At 46.7% G+C, this 18,590-nt stretch overlaps 1 protein-coding gene across 6 annotated transcripts in view; it reads left to right on the top strand.

Annotated features, from left to right (window-relative positions):
* Nucleotides 1-133: 133 nt before the first annotated feature.
* LOC116315762 (kinesin-like protein KIF13B) overlaps nt 134-18,590 on the top strand; it is a 32,857-nt gene continuing 14,400 nt past the window's right edge. For 5 of the 6 annotated variants that reach the window (XR_005608429.1, XM_031734160.2, XM_039599239.1 and 2 more), the window contains exons 1-29: nt 134-275; nt 390-485; nt 752-834; nt 1,697-1,790; nt 7,262-7,274; nt 7,386-7,446; nt 7,796-7,888; nt 8,830-9,010; nt 9,149-9,236; nt 9,342-9,476; nt 10,047-10,159; nt 10,792-10,903; nt 11,263-11,475; nt 11,573-11,683; nt 12,440-12,574; nt 12,717-12,847; nt 13,460-13,546; nt 13,679-13,869; nt 14,396-14,609; nt 14,711-14,873; nt 15,093-15,239; nt 16,044-16,193; nt 16,353-16,475; nt 16,692-16,865; nt 16,950-17,107; nt 17,448-17,580; nt 17,685-17,828; nt 17,910-17,939; nt 18,015-18,114. Coding sequence is in view for 5 of the 6 variants with exons in the window: in XM_031734160.2 (XP_031590020.1) it covers nt 765-834; nt 1,697-1,790; nt 7,262-7,274; nt 7,386-7,446; nt 7,796-7,888; nt 8,830-9,010; nt 9,149-9,236; nt 9,342-9,476; nt 10,047-10,159; nt 10,792-10,903; nt 11,263-11,475; nt 11,573-11,683; nt 12,440-12,574; nt 12,717-12,847; nt 13,460-13,546; nt 13,679-13,869; nt 14,396-14,609; nt 14,711-14,873; nt 15,093-15,239; nt 16,044-16,193; nt 16,353-16,475; nt 16,692-16,865; nt 16,950-17,107; nt 17,448-17,580; nt 17,685-17,828; nt 17,910-17,939; nt 18,015-18,114 (3,364 nt within the window). In the remaining variant the exon portion in view is untranslated. The remainder of the gene's footprint in view (nt 276-389; nt 486-751; nt 835-1,696; nt 1,791-7,261; nt 7,275-7,385; nt 7,447-7,795; nt 7,889-8,829; nt 9,011-9,148; nt 9,237-9,341; nt 9,477-10,046; nt 10,160-10,791; nt 10,904-11,262; nt 11,476-11,572; nt 11,684-12,439; nt 12,575-12,716; nt 12,848-13,459; nt 13,547-13,678; nt 13,870-14,395; nt 14,610-14,710; nt 14,874-15,092; nt 15,240-16,043; nt 16,194-16,352; nt 16,476-16,691; nt 16,866-16,949; nt 17,108-17,447; nt 17,581-17,684; nt 17,829-17,909; nt 17,940-18,014; nt 18,115-18,590) is intronic. The other variant, XM_039599237.1, reaches the window with a different exon arrangement.

Below are 18,590 nucleotides of genomic sequence, written 5' to 3'. Positions count from 1 at the left end.
GTTTCGCGAAAACATCCCAACATGTGCTGAATAAGCGCAGCTGGAAGGAGGCGCGCAGACTCTACGACAGGTGCGTCCACAGAGCGGCGCTCAATTCCGTCTCATAGCGGTGGTCCGCGTGAGCGCGGAGCAGCTGACGGACTTGGAAGCTCTCTGACTTAAGTCTCGCAGCAAATCCCTTTAGCTGCGAGCTGACATGGCTTGACTGATTCCTGCGGGAAGTCTTCAGGAAATGCAACAGGTGGAGGAGCTGTGGGAGTGAACCCTGGACTGTCGTAAGTGTTTCTTAGACCTTACAGGGGCTTTCCACGGTGCTGTGTACAAGTGCCGGTTACTTTTATCGGCGGTAAATGTGAAAGTATTTAACCCTGTGTGCTGCTGTCATGCAGCCCTCATTAGCGTGTCCGGCTAGCTGCTGTGTGTCACTACTTGAAGGTGCCTGAGAGGAGAGGAGGGAGTCGGACGGGCAAACCACTGCGCACACGGTTAGTTTGTTACTCTGAACTATGGAGGGTTTATTTCTTTTCTTTTATTTACCTTGTTATCTTCTTACGGAAGACTTCACCAGTCACTGACTGGAGTTAAAGTGATTTAGAAAATGAACGCAGTTTAATCGCTGTGTTCAGGTGTCACTCGGATAAATAAGTGGTATCTCACAATGTGTGATATTAAGTACACGCCAAGTCATTTCACGGGTGTGTGTTTGTTTTTTTTTTTGTTTTTTTTTGTTTTTTTAATTCATGTGACGCAGGTCAGGTGCCACCATGGATGACAACAGTCTCAGTGACTCCAATGTAAAGGTGGCTGTTCGTGTGCGGCCAATGAACAGGAGAGGTGAGTACAAACGGCGTTCATGGCTAACTCGCTGGTTTCAATGAAGCCTTTTAAAGGCAACCGTCCACCTTCAAAGGGAAGTATCAGCCCTGCACTTCACCCATATCTGAGTCCGTGTTTGCTCTCGTTCAACTTTTGGTAAACAGTAAGGCTCAGTGCAGGGTTAGGTTTTCTCCTCAAGCTCTGAAGTATACACGCACTTCTTATGTCTTTAAATTTAAGCTTTGAATTCAAATATCCTCCCACATAAGTGCCCGGAGGCATGTCGAGATCGCAGAGACTTGTTTTGTGCACTGTCACTGGCCTAAATACTTCTGACAACAGCTGAGCTGGACTGGAGTGTCAGCTAACTGCAGCAGCAACTTTTGAACTTTTAAGTCTAGCTATCACTTTCTGATTAAGAGTCCTCAAATGAAAGCTGATAATAAAGCATTTTAAAAGATAAAATACAACCTTGTGACTCATATGCCCTAACACCTACTCTGACAGGAAGTTGCTGCTCTGTCTCCGCCTTAAAATCCTTCCAGTGCAGGTAGGAATGAGGAAGAGAAGGTGTGACCCTGGTTTTCCTTAATGTCTGCACAGGGAGTTAAACTGGTCGTAGTGTTTGTGCAGGACTGGATGAATCACCCTCAATAAAACCTCTTTCCTCCCTCCCTTTGTTGGCCTGTTTGGAGCTTATGGACACACACACACGCATCCACGCGCATGCATGCCACCTGTTACTCTGCAGAGTGACTCAGTAACTTTTAGGGAAAGTTATGACACCCAGTATATGAACTGCTGCTTTTAAACAGTGCATTATGAAGACTGTGCAGCTTGTTTTTGGACATTTCACATCTTGCCTTTCTCCACTATCCAGAAAAAGACCTGAAAACCAAATGTGTGGTGGAGATGGATGGGAATCAGACAGTTCTGCATCCAGCCGTCACTAGTATGAACACAGCAGACCCCCGGTAAGCTGTTACATGCAAGAAAGTAGTCGTGAGTTTGAAGCCAACCTGTTTAAATTTCAGATGCTGTGAGGTTTACTTTTTCTCCTTTGTTCCACTTTCACCACAACAACATGTAATCCTGCTTTGATCCTGTCCACAGTGGAGCCTCCCTGGTTAGCCACACAAGTTGTTTAGCTTCATCTCTTTATCAGGAAACATTGTTGAGCAGACGTGTCGGCTTGAGTCACGCTGCTGGGGATCATCAATCTGATGACATCACACTTGACAAAGTAAACTTTAGTTAAGCAGCACGCCACAACTTGTTTAGCTGTGTTTCAGACGTGGACCTGTATTGGTGGCTGGAGCAGGACTTGGAGCTTGACCATAGGTGTGATTCAGAGCGTCTTAAATTGAAATTTGCAGCATGGATCTAATAAACTCTGGTTTTTCTGTAGACTGATGATAGCTACTGAATCTTTGGCTATGATTCAAAGCTGGAACTTCTTTGCTGTTGGTTTGTAGAAGCAGAAGTTGTAATATGTCAATGTGATGACCAAAATCACATTCAGATGCCCTCACTGATACAGCCACCTACATTTCTTACACTGACCCCCCTCTGTGTGACCTCTCTGTGGGCTCACAAAGCCATTGCAGTAGCTGCAACTTTTTTGGAGCCACAAGCAAAGATATCCTGGGTCAGCCGGAAATCATACCGTTCATGCTATCAGGGTAAAACCGTGACAGCTCCTCATCAGGCCCTCTGACTACAGAACAACACTCATCTCCTCATCTTTGCACCATTTTAATGACCATCTCTCCCTTTTTATGAGTAGCTATTTGCATTGGACAAGTGCAGACAGTTCAGTGAGATTCCCGGCTGTGAGTGTGTTGTAATATGTATACAACAACAGGACTGACAGTATCACAGATTCACTCATTTAATTACCGTCAGGTGAGTTTAGAGAGAATCTAACCAGCTTTTCAGGTTGGTGCCCGGTCGTTTGGAATAGGGCTCAAATCTAAAACTCCACCCATGCTCCGTGGAAATCTCCCTCCTCTGTCTGTTCCTTCTGCATCGTTACTCTTTACAAAGGGCGTGTGTGTCCCGGCTCAGCCCTGCTCAGGTAGTTTGACACACATTTGAAGGAGCAGGAAGAAGCAGAGGGAAATGGTGTCGGAGTTTTCTGTAACTCCAGTCGTGTTTATGATGTCAGAAGTCACACCGGTGCAATGCGTTGCTGTTCACACACTAAACTGTATTTGTTTTGATGGTTGAGTTTACAGTCTGACCCTCCTCTCCTCGTGTTGCAGTGAGCCAGATACTGAGTGATAGCGGTGCAGGGAGATGTTCCCTGGAGGTCCTGGCTCTTGTTCAGGTTCCCCTGTTCAGCATGTAACTATGCCTTAGGGCAATCAGTCCCCTGCAAACATGGACTAAATGAATCACTGCCTTTGTAAGGAGGTTCGAGTCTCATATTTCGCTGTGATTCTTTGCATTTTTTCATGCGTATGTATCTGTGTGTTTCTTCTGTCCTGACACGCTTCAGCGGCGCTGTGTTTCCCCATTTGGGGCTCGGTATGAACATGTTTTACAGGCTCAGTGCGGCACAGGCACAAATGGTCCCAGACCAGCACAGAGGTCAGACGGGAACGGTGGAGGTGGTAAACTCATCTTTACCTCATGTTAGTTAGATTTTACATTAACAAACTAACAAGAATCAACAATATTGTTACTATAGAAGTAAATGTTATTCTTCCTAATGGAAGGCTTGACCTAATTTATCCAGTCAGTAAATTTGGTCTATACAATAGCTTTAGCATTTCACATAATCTTCTCAAGTCTCGCGGACCTCTCCAAAACCTTCCTGCCGACTGGAGTTAAACTGCTTCTTTAGCCTCTGTGGCACAAGCTGGTCTGCAGTCCTAACACTGCTGTCTCACTGGGACGTTACAAACACTGCAGACATTGTAGTGTGATGCTATAATACGTTGGATTGTGACACACGACCTGACGTTCAGTCTGGTGCTTAATCGAACTGTCAAATGTACAAATGCACACGATTCTGGGATTTGTATAAAATATCTGTATAACTCAGAGATGTTGGCACTCACAGGGTGTTTATGCAAAGGTTGATCATGATTGGTCCGCTCCTGTAGGAGAGAACATCTAAACACATGCTACCATCATTATACAGTAGGATCATAATCTGAATTCATAATAAACAGGGTGTAGATGTAAAGCGATATTAGTGCCTGTTTAAAAAGCCCAAAGTGGCAGACCGACGTTATCAGCTGATTTGATCATATTAGCCATTTGCAGGTGTTCTGCTATCAGCATCTCTAACAAACCGATTGTTTTGTGTGCATTTCGTGTTGATTAGCCAAAGTGTGGAAAGCAGAAGGCATCCGTGTCTGTGCTACTGCAGTTTCCCTGTTTGCTGTAAAGCGTTATAGCAGTAGCAGACGGCCTCTTCTGTAAAGTTTGTGCTTACTCAGCTCACTGCCTGATGGTTCAGCTGATTTGCTTCAGGGGGTGTTAATGTCACAGCACCCTGGGAGGCAGCAGCACAGCAGGGCCTGTCAGATTAATGAAACCCTGTTCCTGCATTAATACCGTGGGAGGACTAACAGTTATTTTCATGAGTTTCCTCGTATGCTCTAAGAGGACATTTAATATATAAGATCTGATAAGAAAATGCCACCTGGGATGGATTTTAAAACATCAAACTTCATGACAAAATTTAATTTTATGTCTTCACTATGACGTCTCCATTTTTTGATTTGTAAATCACCGGTTGTATAAACCCAGACTTTGTTGATCACAGACTTGCTGACCTACCGTCGTCCTCCTTCAGTGATTCCTTGGAGCTGCGGGCCAGTTATCTCAGGAATGTCCTCACCATCCCAGGAGAGAGCGGGACTAAAGGCTGCTCTTTTATGGATCAGCCAAGTCTCTCACAGGGAGGCCTTGTTTCACTACAGCTCCTTAATCTGGGTGGTGACGACTGAATTTGCAGCCATGTTCAACCCCACGTTGGGGTGTGTGTGTGTGTGTGTGTGTGTGTGTGTGTGTGTGTGTGTGTGTGTGTGTGTGTGTGTGTGTGTGTGTGTGTGTGTGTGTGTGTGTGTGTGTGGTTTTAGATCACAAACCTTTACTTTTAGTGACTCAGTGTGGCTGCAGTTGCTGCCAGATTATTGCATACAGACTTGTGTGTTGTTTTGTTTGTATAGGGTTAGTTTGATTGTGCTGTTATATGATTGGCTTTTGCGTCCTCCTGTGTGGTGGGCACATGTGCTCCCTGGAGTTTGACACTCACGCTTTGGTTTTGAGTGCAGTGAGCAGTTTGTTGTATTTGAGCTCACGTGTCTGGCAGATGGGGGCAGCGTCACGTCTGTGCCGGAGTCCTGATGTAGCTTGAGCTTTGCCTTAAAGCCCACCGCATCCTGTTCGTGCAGGATGTGGTTGATTTTGCTGTTTCGGTGCAGTTGTTCGGGGGACCTCTGCCTTTGATCAGCTGACCGTCCACACACCCGCCTCTGCCCCAGAGTGCTCAGCAGCTCCCCAGCATGGAGCTCATTGAGCTCAGCCTTGAAGATACCATCTGCACTGAACTTCCTCTTCTTGGAGATTTGCACATCCATCTTCCAACTGGCTGCAGACAGGAAAGCCTCAATTTTCCTTCACAATCCTGCTGCTTTTCTGCTTTGTCAGAAAAACGGCACAAGCTTACAGCCAATGTGGAAGCTCTTCAACTGACATCAGCCTAGAGCACAAATCCCATTTAAATATGTAGTCAGCCTGTTTCTAGTAGGACAATAACAGGAAGCAGATAGAAACTGATTTTGTGTTTTTAGCACATGGTTGCAGGAAAAACAAGCTTTTAAAGTAGGCTCTTGTGTTTCTCTATGACATATATATCCATGCATACACACTCAGTGGATGTTTATTAAACATGACCAAAGGTTTGAATGAGGTCAGTTTATGTGGCGGTAATCCCTGCGAGCCTGCAGCTCGGGCCTCACACTGACCTAAACCTTGGATGTCCAACTCATTTGACATGGTGGCGGACATACACGCTACTTTGATCTTAAGTGGGCGGGGCCAATGAAATGACGTGATGAATGTGTACAATTACAGGAAAAGTTCTGGTACTTCATTCTTTGTTTTGTTTGTTTTTTACAGTGAGTTCAAAGGGTCAGTTTCTCACACTTTTTTTTCCCTTGTGTCTGTGTGATGTCACAGTGTGTGATGTCATCAGGCGCACGTGATTGGCTGAGAGCCCCGAGGCTCTGGACAAGTTGAATAAGGAATAAACCCTGAAGACGGAATATTGACTTTGGAGAAATTTGTAATCAACGAGTGAAAAGCGTGCTGGAGTTACGATCATGCGAGAATAACGGGTCCATTATGAAGACGATGGAGCAAATATCTGACTGATTGGGGGCAACAGTAGCATTCAGCTGTAATACTCCCCCTGCCTTTGTCTCCTGAACCTCTGTGATGTGGTTTAAAATGAGCATAACATTGAAAAATAAACCTTCATGTTTTATCTTGGATTAGTAGAAATGTCTCATGGGTTATTCCAAATGAGTGTTTAAACAAATGCTTTATTATTTCTGTAGATGAAGCCAAAGCTCTCATCACAACATCTGTCGATTTTCTAAATATTCAAATATACACTGAAGGAGGACATGCAGAGGACTGCTGTGACAGAAGATCGCGTGCCATCATGTTTTCCATCAAACTCTCAGAATTCCACATCAGTCTTCAGCTACGTTTTTGAAATTCCATATTCCCGACGGATATTTGGCCGACATGGTTTGGATGAGCTAGCTGAAGCAGTTCTCAAAATGGCTTCACAAAAAACATCCTGATGTCAACACAAAATTATTACTATGAGCAAATTAGTAACAGCAGGTAACTAACATTTTGCAGTTTTCTTATTAAGAAGCGCATCTTCACCCTGGAATGTTTTTTTTCACAGCTGGGCAGGCTGGAAGCATCTGCTCAGCTGATGATGCCGTGGGATGAAATGCTGCATGAGTGTAGGGCTGCACTGGAGAACGGGTCATGTATGGTAATGAAATATGACGTGGACTTGATGCAACGCGATGACGTGTTTGGCGGCTGATGCATGTGATGCTGCGCTGGCTGAGGTAAACACAGTGACAGTGTTTTGAAAGGAAAGTGCTGTGAATGCAGAGGCTGATCCGAGGCCGGCGTCTCGGGCAGTGACTGGACTCAGAGGCCAGTGATGATTAGTGACCCGATGACTGATTTAGACCTTTCTACAAAAGCAAAGACCCTGAAACCTCCTTTCTCCTCTGACTTTGACCTGCAACCGTGCGTGTGCACGTGTACATGCATCTGTGTGTGAGATCAATATTTTGACACCATCGTGTCCTTTGCACGTCCATAGTTAAAGATTTTACAGAGAATTATGACAAATAAGTTATTAATAACAATATTATTTCTTCTCTTCTGTCTCCAGGAATCAGCCCAAGGTAAATATTTAATCCAACTTTAATTCCAATGTTGATGTGATGGAGTTATTAATCACACGTTTATGGTTCCATGTGCACATTACAGACATGTGTGTCGCATGTTTTCTGCAGGTCTTTGCGTACGACTACTGTTTCTGGTCTATGGACGACTCTCAGAAAGACAAGTTTGCAGGTTGGTACATTTTCACAGTGGTTCGTGTGAGTCTGTTCACCAACGTGTTTCCTGATATTCTGAACTATTTATGGAGCTGAAGAAAGTGACTGTGGGGGGCTGGGATGAAGGGGTTACACACTGCGTCACACTGGTTGTGGCTTAGTCTGAAAACAGAGCAAAATTATTCTTTCTGGCATCTCGTTCGTGTTAAAAGTTTGTAATAATTCACCAGCCTGCGTCAGATGTTTGGAGTCTGAATAAAAATGCTCGTCGTGTCTATTCAGGGCTGCGGAAACATTCCAGAAAACCAGCTTTGTTTCTGTGTCGTTGCTGATTTCAGCAGTTACAGTCTGAGTTTTGTGTGCAGGTCAGGACGTGGTGTTCCAGTGCCTTGGGGAGAGTCTGCTGGACAATGCCTTCATGGGCTACAACGCCTGCATCTTTGCTTACGGGCAGACGGGTAACATTTCAGAACAACAACTTTAAAATAAGTAAAAATAAGAGGAACTGCACATCCTACCGCAGCATCACGTTTCCATTTGTACAAGAATCGCCGCTCCTCCTACGGTTGGATTTGAATGAAGCGAGTTTAATCTGAACAGGATTTGACTGTTTGTGACTTGGATTTTAGTTCTCAGTAGTTTGGGTCATGCAGTCACTGCAAAGCTTTGTGCGTTGTTTCTGTACTTCACACCGCAGTAACCTGTGAATACTCTGAAACCTGTTTCGCACTTTTTCTGTCTGAATGGCGAGTGTTTCCTGAGCAGACTCGTGCTCACACGCGTGGGTACTGATCTGTTGTTGCGCTGCACATATTGGCTCCGGAGGAAAGAGATGGCGCAGTCCGTCTTACCATCACAGCTCTGCCTGTTTAAGCAGAAGTTAAACTGGAGCAGAAACAGCATTTGGTGTTTTTTACTTCTGATTACATTAAGTAACTATGCTGTGGCTGATATTGTCAGGATGGCATTTTCTTTGCCATTTTTCCATCTGCTGAACAAAAACAAGTAGATTAACTTGTGATTAATGGGCAGACGCAGGTTCGGGCAGGCTGGGCCCAGCAGCCCCTCCCTGCCCACAGCTCCCATAAGCCTCGCCTGTCAAACAGTGTGAATGCCCAGCTGCAGTGTTAAACACCAAGCCTGGCTCAGCAGTCCCCTCTGTGTGATTACAAATGAATAACATGGGATGCTGTTTGAGACCTTCACACTCACATGTCAGACATGAAGCGCTCTCACCTGTCTCTAGTTTGGCAGCTTCATTTATTCCAGCTGAATTTTCCCAAATGAATTAAATTTGTAGTCTTATAATCATGGATACAAGCATTAGCTGCATCCAGGATTATTAAATTACCAGTGATTCATTCTGTCTCTCACTGGCGTCTGGATTGTTTGTCTTCAGGTTCTGGGAAGTCGTACACCATGATGGGCTCGTCAGAGCAGCCCGGTCTTATCCCTCGACTCTGCAGCTCGCTGTTCAGCAGGACTGAGAAGGAGGCCCGTGAAGGGGAGAGCTTCACTGTGGAGGTCTCCTACATGGAGATTTACAACGAGAAGGTCCGAGACCTGCTCGACCCGAAGGGGTGAGATACTGAGACCCTCCCTCGTCATTTTGCTGGGATGTTAGAATAACATGCAACATTCAGGGTCCACAGTGCTTCCCTTAACAAGTCCAGGCAGCTGAAGGACTCAAAGCTGTGACTGTCTCCTTATTTCTGCAGAAGCCGACAAGCACTGAAAGTCAGAGAGCACAAAGTTTTGGGGCCTTACGTGGACGGTCTCTCCCGTCTGGCTGTGACCAGCTACAAGGTAAACCAACTGTTTCTTTCTTTTTTATTGTATCGGGTTTCCGAGGAGCAGAAAGTAATAACGGTGGCTGCAGACAGCGTGTGTGTGTTTGTTGGTGTTTAACAGGACATCGAGTCTCTGATGTCAGAGGGAAATAAGTCTCGCACAGTGGCGGCCACAAACATGAATGAAGAGAGCAGCAGGTCGCACGCCGTGTTCAACATCATCCTCACGCACACGCTCACGGACCTGCGGTCTGGGGTAAAGAGACACTTCGCTCGCATGTGCACACCGCGTCCGAACTCAAGGGGACTCGTTTCGTCTTATTTAAAGTCCAAACATGTAACACTGAGAGAAGCAGCTGATCACATTGAACAGATGTTAGTCGACCAGCCAGACCGGCATGGTACTGTGCAAAAGTCTTGAGCCAGCCCTCGTGTTTTCATATTTCACTTTCTTTGACAACGGTCAGGTCCCAGGACTGGATTCAAAAAGAGTGATGCAAACGTCAGGAGGAATTTATTTCTTTATTTATTGTGTTGTTAAGCCACCAACACTGACCTATTATGAAGTATTTGAGTATAAACACTCAAACCAGTCTGTGTCTGTATCTGTTGGCACTTTGCTGTTAGCATTCTGTCCCCAAAACACATCATGTGTCCTATTTTTCAGTTACATCTATAAAAAAGGTATAAAATAATAATTTGCATCAACATTTGCGATACCCAGATGTATTTTATTTGTCTTTTGTCTGCTAAGTCGTTCTCATTCAAAAGCTATGAGAGATTCTAGCTCGATGAGTTCCTGTGGGTCATCGTGTGTTTGCTGCAGACGAGCGGGGAGAAGGTGAGCAAGCTGAGTCTGGTGGATCTGGCTGGAAGTGAGCGGGCAGCGAAGACTGGAGCTGCAGGGGAGCGGCTGAAAGAAGGCAGCAACATCAACAAGTGAGTGCACAAAAAATAAACCTGTGATACTGACAGCACAGCTGGTTTTACTGCCTGCTGCGGTTTATCTTCAGTCTAGAGCCGAGGTGTCCGCCTCCAGGCCTCGAGGGCCGCTGTCCTGCAGGTTTTAGAGCCAACACGGCTGATTTAAATGGGTAAATGACCTCCTCAGCATGTGTGTGTTCTCCAGAGGCCTGGTAATGACCTAATCAGGTGGGATTCAGGTGTGCTGACCCAGGGTGAGATCTAAAACCTGCAGGACACCGGCCTCGAGGCCTGGAGTTCCCCATCTCGGCTCTAGAGCATCCAGACACCCGTGTTTGTTTGAAGTTACCGGAAACGTCTTGTTTCTCTGCGTCTCTGAGCATCTTTAGTGCTGAAATGGTTTGGATGTGTGTGATATAGCCTGATATTGGGTCACCAGTGTGAACGCCCCTGAATAGGAAGCTTATTTTAGTTTCTACAATTAAAGATGTTTTGCAGAAGCGTCTGGCTAACAAACTGATAGCAGCGGTCTTTGAGTCTGTGCTTCACATTATTAGATGAACTCAGTCTTTTGAAGCTGAGATTGTTCAGGTGATGTGTGGACTTCTAATCTTAGCATCACACGCCCTCTCTGTCCCTCCCTGCAGATCTCTCAGCACTCTGGGTTTAGTCATCTCTGCCTTGGCTGACCATGGAGCAGGGAAGAACAAGAGCAAGTTTGTCCCCTACAGAGACTCTGTGCTCACCTGGCTGCTCAAGGTACAAGAAAGGAACTTTGTTTTCAAGTATGCAGCCTCAGATCGCACTGCAAACTCACATCAGAGGCATTTCTTTTGCCTCAAATGAATTCATTTTATGATGTTTCAAGGCTCGGCTGTTTCATTAGTTCTGCTCAGTTGGAAAAAGGCTCCATTTGCCAGCTTTGGGTGTTTAATTTGGGATTTTCAAATCAGTCTGTAATTTGGCTCCAGACAGCATTGTAATGGTGTGAAATGTTGTTTCCCCAACATCCCAGATTTCAAACTGTGTGCTCATAAGTCATCGTGCTTAATTACATTACTGTAACGCTCAGAGTTTGGGGTTAATAACTGAATTTAAGGCAATGCTTGTACCCGCAGGACAGCCTCGGAGGGAACAGTCGCACCGCCATGGTGGCCACTATCAGCCCAGCAGCAGACAACTACGACGAGACGCTGTCCACTCTTCGTTACGCCGACCGGGCCAAGAACATCATCAACCACGCCGTGGTGAACGAAGACCCCAATGCAAGGATCATCCGCGAGCTACGAGAGGAAGTGGAGAAGCTGAAGGAGCAGCTCACCGAAGCGGAGGTTTGGCCTTGTTCAGCCTGTGACTGATCAGTGAGCATTATGGGTAATAATCCAGTGACATACATCCAGAGTCTAATGAAGCTGCTGTCACTCTCAGTCTATGAAGGCCCCCGAGCTCAAGGAGCGACTGGAGGAGTCGGAGAAACTCATCCAAGATATGACGGTCACCTGGGAGGACAAACTTAGGAAAACGGAGGCCATCGCACAGGTAACAACACACAAACACACAAGAGCGCATACAAAACACGTCACCGTGACTTTCTCATAGTGTTTAAATCCTCAGTGTTTGAGCGTTAGCTGATAACGCCAAAGGCTTTGACAGGAAGGTGTAAACGTTGTTAAACAGTGAAACTACAAACTAATTAAATAATGGGATTTCACCAATGCTGAGACGGACAGTACCGCACAGACGGCCATGCTGTTGGTCACATCATTCCATAAAATGGGCCAAAAGACACCGACAGCACAGCTAAGAGGGTTAGTGACCTCAGTCAGCTGTTTGTCACCTCACTGGGAGAGGGTCACATCCCCAACATCTACGCTTTACTAGTATTCAAATGGATAAGGCAAAAAAATACATTGAGCCACTGTGCAGCGATTTGAAATGAACCGAAAGCATCCATAAGTGGTAGTAACGGTGTCATTGTACCAGCCCATAGACCTGCAGCCTCAAGTGGCCGTTAGAGGAACTGCAGTTTAACGCTTCAGCTTGGCTTCAGTTTTCAGGACGCGCTGAATTTCCATCTCTATCCAGATTAATATATTTTTAAAAACTCTCGTTGAACTCAGAATGCATTCATTTGTTGAGCTGACACATGACATCAGTCTTTTCTGTTGTGTTCATGATGGAGATTATGTTTAGAGAAGTATCCCAGCCACTTCTCTTTTCTTTCATCAAGCAGCGACAGATCAGAACAATCACTCGGTTAGTTCCTGTGTTGAACATGACGTGTGTTCTCTGCAGGAGCGTCAGAGGCAGTTGGAGAGCCTCGGCATTTCTCTGCAGTCGTCTGGTATCCGAGTGGTCGACGAGAAGTGCTATCTGGTCAACCTCAACGCTGACCCTGCCCTCAACGAGCTGCTGGTCTACTACCTAAAAGTACTAAAAACTCACCATCCATCCTAAATACATCGAGTTGCTGCCATTTGATTGGCTGCTTAGATGTTTGCATTAACAAACAGCAGATGTTTTGCTTGTGATTGTATTCAGAGTATTAAGTGACCATTTGTCCTGTATCCAGGATCACACACGCGTGGGTTCAGCCGACTCTCAGGACATCCAGCTGTGTGGGATGGCCATCCAAGCAGAACACTGTGTCATTGACGTCACAGAGAGCCACGGCGTGGAGCTCACTCCTCACCGCAATGCTAAGTATGTAGCTGGCCTGTGACAAACAATACTGCAGAAGACCGGCTCATTGCAATGCTCACAAAGCTGCGTTCAATTTGAATTGGATTGCAGGTCAATCTCACAGCTGCAGACAACAGACTTTCCTGCAAAATGCCTTAAATGTTAGCAGCAGTGACGAGCATTGTGGAGCTGCCACCAAGCACTTTGGTGACAGCAGCTGTGTTCTGTTTAACAGCTTCATATTTTATCATGTTATTGTTTCCGTCCATGTTGGTTATTGATCACATGCAGCAAACTCCGGTCTGGTTATATGGACACGCTACATTTGGAAACCCTGGGTTGATTTTAGTTAAATCCGCATTCATGTGACTGCTCGCCCTCATTGCTGATCTTAGACTGAGTGAATCCATCTAAGGAAAAGATGCCCTGGGTTTGCTCCACGTGCTGTGTAGTAGAGCACCAGGATATACCAGACCCGACTAAAATAAAATGTTTTTATGAGTTGAATCAGAGCCGTGTGCTCTAATAATAATGAAACAACCTAAAACTATACTTAATGTTTTTGGGAGAGTTCATTGGTTTCAGTTTCTGTAGATACACATCAAATGTTTGCTTTGTGCTTTGTCTCTGCAGGACGTACGTGAACGGCACTGAGGTCGTGAATCCCGTGCAGCTTCACCATGGCGACAGGATCCTGTGGGGGAACAACCACTTTTTCAGGTGTGTGTTTGAACCTGGATCTGCGGCGTCGTATTTCTCACACCAACATTTGTTACATGTGGTAACAAACTGTTTCTCTTCCTCTTTGTCCGGCTCGCTCTTTCCTCTGTGCGAATCAACACATGAGCACAGGATCAACCTGCCCAGGCATAAGGTGCAAAAGGGGGGCGAGGATGAGGAGGGCGCCGCGATGACAAAGTGTTCGAGCAGCGACTGTCTGGAGGTTGGCGAGCTGGATGCGTACAGCGACGTGTCGAGCGAGAGGAGCTTCGGCTACGAGTTCGCCCAGGCCGAGGTCATGATGAAAGGCGTGTGGAACAACGGTGAGTCAGAGTAACAGAGGGGCGAAGGTTTTTTCAAAGTGTTACCTTTAAATCGTGACGTCGTTGTAAGAAATGGTTAGCCATTTGTTAGATGAGCTAATAAAAGTGTTTGTTTGGTTTTTTTGCATTTTTTGAAAAATTCTTTTATTTTTTGACCTAAAAGGAGGAAAAAAATCTTGAAGCATTTTGTTGATACCCTGTAACTTCAAACTTGGCAGGTGTGCTGCTGGGAAGTGGAGTGAATGCAGTGTAGAGTATGAATGTAAAAATATAAATAATGTGAAGAACAGACAAAGTCAAATACAATAAAAAATGTGCCTTTACTGTCTTACTGGGAGGCAAAGCCAGTTGCGACAGGGTTTTATCTGTTAGTGAGGTCGATTTGGTTTGAGTGTTTATCAGCGTTTGTGTGTCTGCAATACTTCCAGAGGCCACTGACTCTCACACTCACACCTACAGAGTGTCTGTAATCAAAAGCCAGAATAATCAGTGTCCTCTCAATTATCCTCCCCCTGTCCTCCTCCAGACCCGTTGCAGTCAGTGTTGCAGACCCTGGAGAAGCAGCACCAGGAGGAGAAGCGCTGTGCTCTGGAGCGCCAGAGGCAGATGTATGAACAGGAGCTGCAGCAGCTCCGCCAGCGAGTCACCCCCGAGAAACCATCGGGCGTCCCAGGCAGTGCTACTGCTGCCGTGATGTCAGCCAGCTCAAACAAACGTGTGCGGCGCTGGAGCGAGGACAGGTGGCGCTACCGCTGTTCTCTCTGTTGGATAGGTCCCCAAAGAAGAAATCTAGGAGCCTCTGCACAGTGTGGCTGACTGTCATCGTGTCTTTGTGTTACAGAGAGGCCATGATAACCCGCAGCCTGCGACGACTTAAAGAGCAGATCGTTCGGGCTAGGCTGTTGGCCCAGGAGGCCGGCTTCATTGCTGAGGAGCTCAACAAAAGGACAGAGTATCTGGTCACTCTGCAGATACCGGCCGCCAACCTGGACGCCAACAGAAAGGTACAGCAGGGTGACGTCTGCTGCTTTAAAACAAACGTGGTATCTGATAAAGATGAAGGCTTCATAGTTCAGTCGCAGCAACATTTGATGAGGAAAAGTGTTGAAATGACATTTCAGTCCTCTTGGATTGAACTTGTAAAGCAGCATCCGACTGTGAGGATGGAAATGCTGACAGGGTCACGTTTGTTAAAGCCGTGTTTGGTTTTCCTGTCGCCGCAGCGTGATGCAGTGCTGAGCGAGCCGGCCATCCAGGTGCGGCGTAAAGGTAAAGGGAAGCAGATCTGGGCTCTGGAGAAGATGGAGAACAGGCTGGTGGACATGAGGGAGCTCTACCAGGAGTGGAAGGAGCTGGACGAAGACAATCCCGTGAGTGGAGACACGAACTAGAACGACCACAAATAGAACGCAGCATGCATCAAAAACTGATGAAAGCCACGCAGCAGGAACGCTCATTAATCAGAGTGAAGTATAAGCTCGTTTGTGGGAAAGCTGGGAAGTTGTGGAAGGAAAAAAATGCACAACATATGTGAAACTGAGAAATATGAATGTTTTTGCTGAATTTAGCATTTGCTAACAACAACAGACTACATGAAAGTTGTGATTGAGGCAACAAAACTCTGTGAAAGTTTTAACTATCACTAAGTGGAACGTCTCATAACCTAATAAGGTAACAATAACCTGAGTATTAGAGCCTGCAGCTCGCTCTGATGTCGATGTGACAGTGGAGGCCAGCGGTGTCCAACTCCAGGCCTCGAGGGCCTGCAGGTTTTAGATGTGTCCTTGATCCAACACGGCTGATTTAAATGGCTAAATGACCTCCTCAACATGTCTTGAAGTTGTTAATGAACTAATCAGGTGTGATTCAGGTGTGTTGAGCCAGGGTGAGCTCTAAAACCTGCAGGACACCGGCCCTCGAGGCCTGGAGTTGGCTAAGCCTGGTGTAGGCAGATTAAAGGAGCAAATTTCGTCCTTCACTCAGTTTGTTGGAGTAAAATGAAACAGGAGTTACCACAGAAGAAGAAGAACGAGAGGGGGGGGTAGTTCGTCCAGTCTGCATGTTGAGGAGTGGTCTCTCTCTGTGATTGGTGCACCTCTGTACAGATGTTTGGGTGGATGGCCTGAGGGATTATACGTTCTCAGTAACTTTTGCTTCCTTTTTCCCCGATCGAGGTGATGCGCTCCTATTTCAAACGTGCCGACCCATTTTTCGATGAGCAAGAGAATCACAGCCTGATCGGTGTGGCCAACGTCTTCCTGGCCTGCTTGTTCTACGACGTCAAACTGCAGTACGCGGTGCCCATCATCAACCAGAAGGGAGAGGTACGATTGCTTTGGGTTTACGTCGGCATCTCGCTGTCAACCACAGCAGCCATGTTTTTTCCCTCTGATGAACTAGAAAAGTGGGAACTACCTGCACAGCGCCAAACGGACAGTTAGCAGCTAGCTGATGGTGCTGAAATGCCCGTGTGTGTGTTTCAGGTGGCAGGTCGGCTTCACGTCGAAGTGTGGCGCGGTACAGAGAGCCTCGAAGAGGAAGGTGGAGGCGGTCATGACAAGCAGCTGAGCAGCACAGATGGAGATGAGCGCAGACTCTGCTGCGTGGTGAGATGATTTTAGTTTCTTTAACTGGTCAAAGTCCAGCAAACACTGCAGAAACCCACCGCACCCCTCTGAAACTCTGCTAGCCCCCTCTGCAGGACACGTAGTCATAATCCTGCCTGTTGTAGCTCTCCACTTAAAGCGAGTGTTTCTGCCCCGTATGATGGAGTCGGAGCCGGATGAGGTGCGTTTCTGCTCATCCTAGTCCATCTCTTCCAGGTGAAAATCCTCCAGGCCACCGGACTTCCTCGCCACCTGTCCAACTTTGTCTTCTGCCAGTATCACTTCTGGGCGCAGGAGGAGCCGGTGTTCACCGCTCCAGAGGTGGCCTCTTCCAGCTCGGCGTCCGCCTCCAGAGACCCTCAGTGTACTGTAGTGTTTGACAGCACCAAGGTGGAGCGTTTCTGTGGTTAAGTAAAAGCTGCGATCAGCAGGTGAGTTGTCACTAACAGAAAACGTGCTTCGTGTCATCTTCAGGAATTATCTGTGCCGGTATCTGAAGATTTTGTGGAATTTCTGGCTGAGGGGGCGGTGGCCATCGAAGTGTACGGTCACAAACAGGCTAACCATCGCAGGAATCTGGCACTGTGGGACCTGGGAGTGATCCAAGCCAAGACCAGATCCCTCAGGGAGAGGTGCATCAATACAAGCGCATCTACATACATCTACAGCAAATAAACTTCAGTACTCTGAAAAGGGAGATTTGAGGAGAAACATGAACACAAGAGGGCATTTAATTGGAATATGTTTATTTTTTATATGTAAAATAGGTCAGAACAGGAAGTCGTCGCCTCATCGACTTCAGGGAGCGCTTTTGCAACCACAGCTGTCGCCACCTGCTGGCCTTCAGATAGAATGCACATTTCAGGCACCGATCTGGTGCAGCATCAGCCTTTTCAGCTCCTTAATGCCTTTAAAGCAACTTTCTTGTGTTGTGTCCTTGTTGCTGTGCCCTGATGGTGCGGTCTCTCACAGGTGGAGTGAGGTGACCCGTCAGCTTGAATTATGGGTGAAGGTGATGGAGCTGAATGAGGCGGGAGAGTTCACAGCTGTAGAAGTTGTTCCTGCTAAAGATGTCCGCACAGGAGGAATCTTCCAGCTGAGACAGGTAGTTGGTGTGCGTGCGCGTGCGTGTATATGTGTGTGTGTGCGTGTGTGGGATTAGGTTTGAAGAAAGGAGTCGAGCGCCTGTAACTGTTGTTTTCTGAACAGGGACAGTCTCGGCGAGTGCAGGTGGAGGTTCGTCCAGTGCCAGACTCGGGCACCATGCCACTCGTTGCTGCCTCCATCCTGTCTGTGTCTATTGGAGATGTAAAGGTCCGACAGGTGCGTCTCCCCAAAAACGATCCAAAACAGGTGAGGACGCCGTTCTTCAGACTGCGTACGGTTTCAGTTTTTAGCCTTTTAACTGTTAATGTGTGTGAATTTATATTTTAGGGCACAGATGAAGAAATGGACAGCTATCAGGTAAGAGAGGTCGTGTAGTCTGCGTGCAATGGAGAGGAAACTGTTCCAGTCTGTCTCACCTGTGTGTGCGTGCAGGAGGTGGACCTGGAGAGGATGAGGGAACAGTGGCTGGTCACGCTGACTCAGAGACAGGAGTATTTAGACCAACAGCTGCAGAAGATCGTCTGTAAAGCAGGTACAGCTGGAAACACAAGGGCTGGGCAGAAAGGGGACTCACTGGCCACTTTATTAGGTATACCTTGCTAGTACCGAGTTAGACCACGTTTTGCCTTCAAACTTTTGCATGTCGTATATTCAACAAGGCGCTGGAAACATTCCTCACAGATCTGAGTCCATGCTGACGTGATGACATCACACCGTTGCTCTTTATGTGTCTGCTGCACATCCAACTCGTGCAAAGAGATCTGGTTACCATGGAGGTCACTGAGTATGGTGAACTCCGCTGTTGTGTTCCAGAAGCCAGTTTCAGATTATCTGAGGTTCGTGGCGTGAACCATTAACCTGTTGGAAGCATCTATCAGCAGATGGGTGCTGTGTGATGGTTACAGGGACGCAGCAGTAATACTCGACGTAGGATGTGGTGTGTGCCAACAGTCTCTGACACACCTCTGAGCCAACCATGTGAATGTGTAGCACATCCAGGTTACATGT

Source organism: Oreochromis aureus, linkage group 15 (assembly GCF_013358895.1).
Source record: "Oreochromis aureus strain Israel breed Guangdong linkage group 15, ZZ_aureus, whole genome shotgun sequence".
Taxonomy (NCBI): Eukaryota; Metazoa; Chordata; class Actinopteri; order Cichliformes; family Cichlidae; genus Oreochromis; species Oreochromis aureus.
This window is presented reverse-complemented; position numbering and strand designations above follow the sequence as displayed.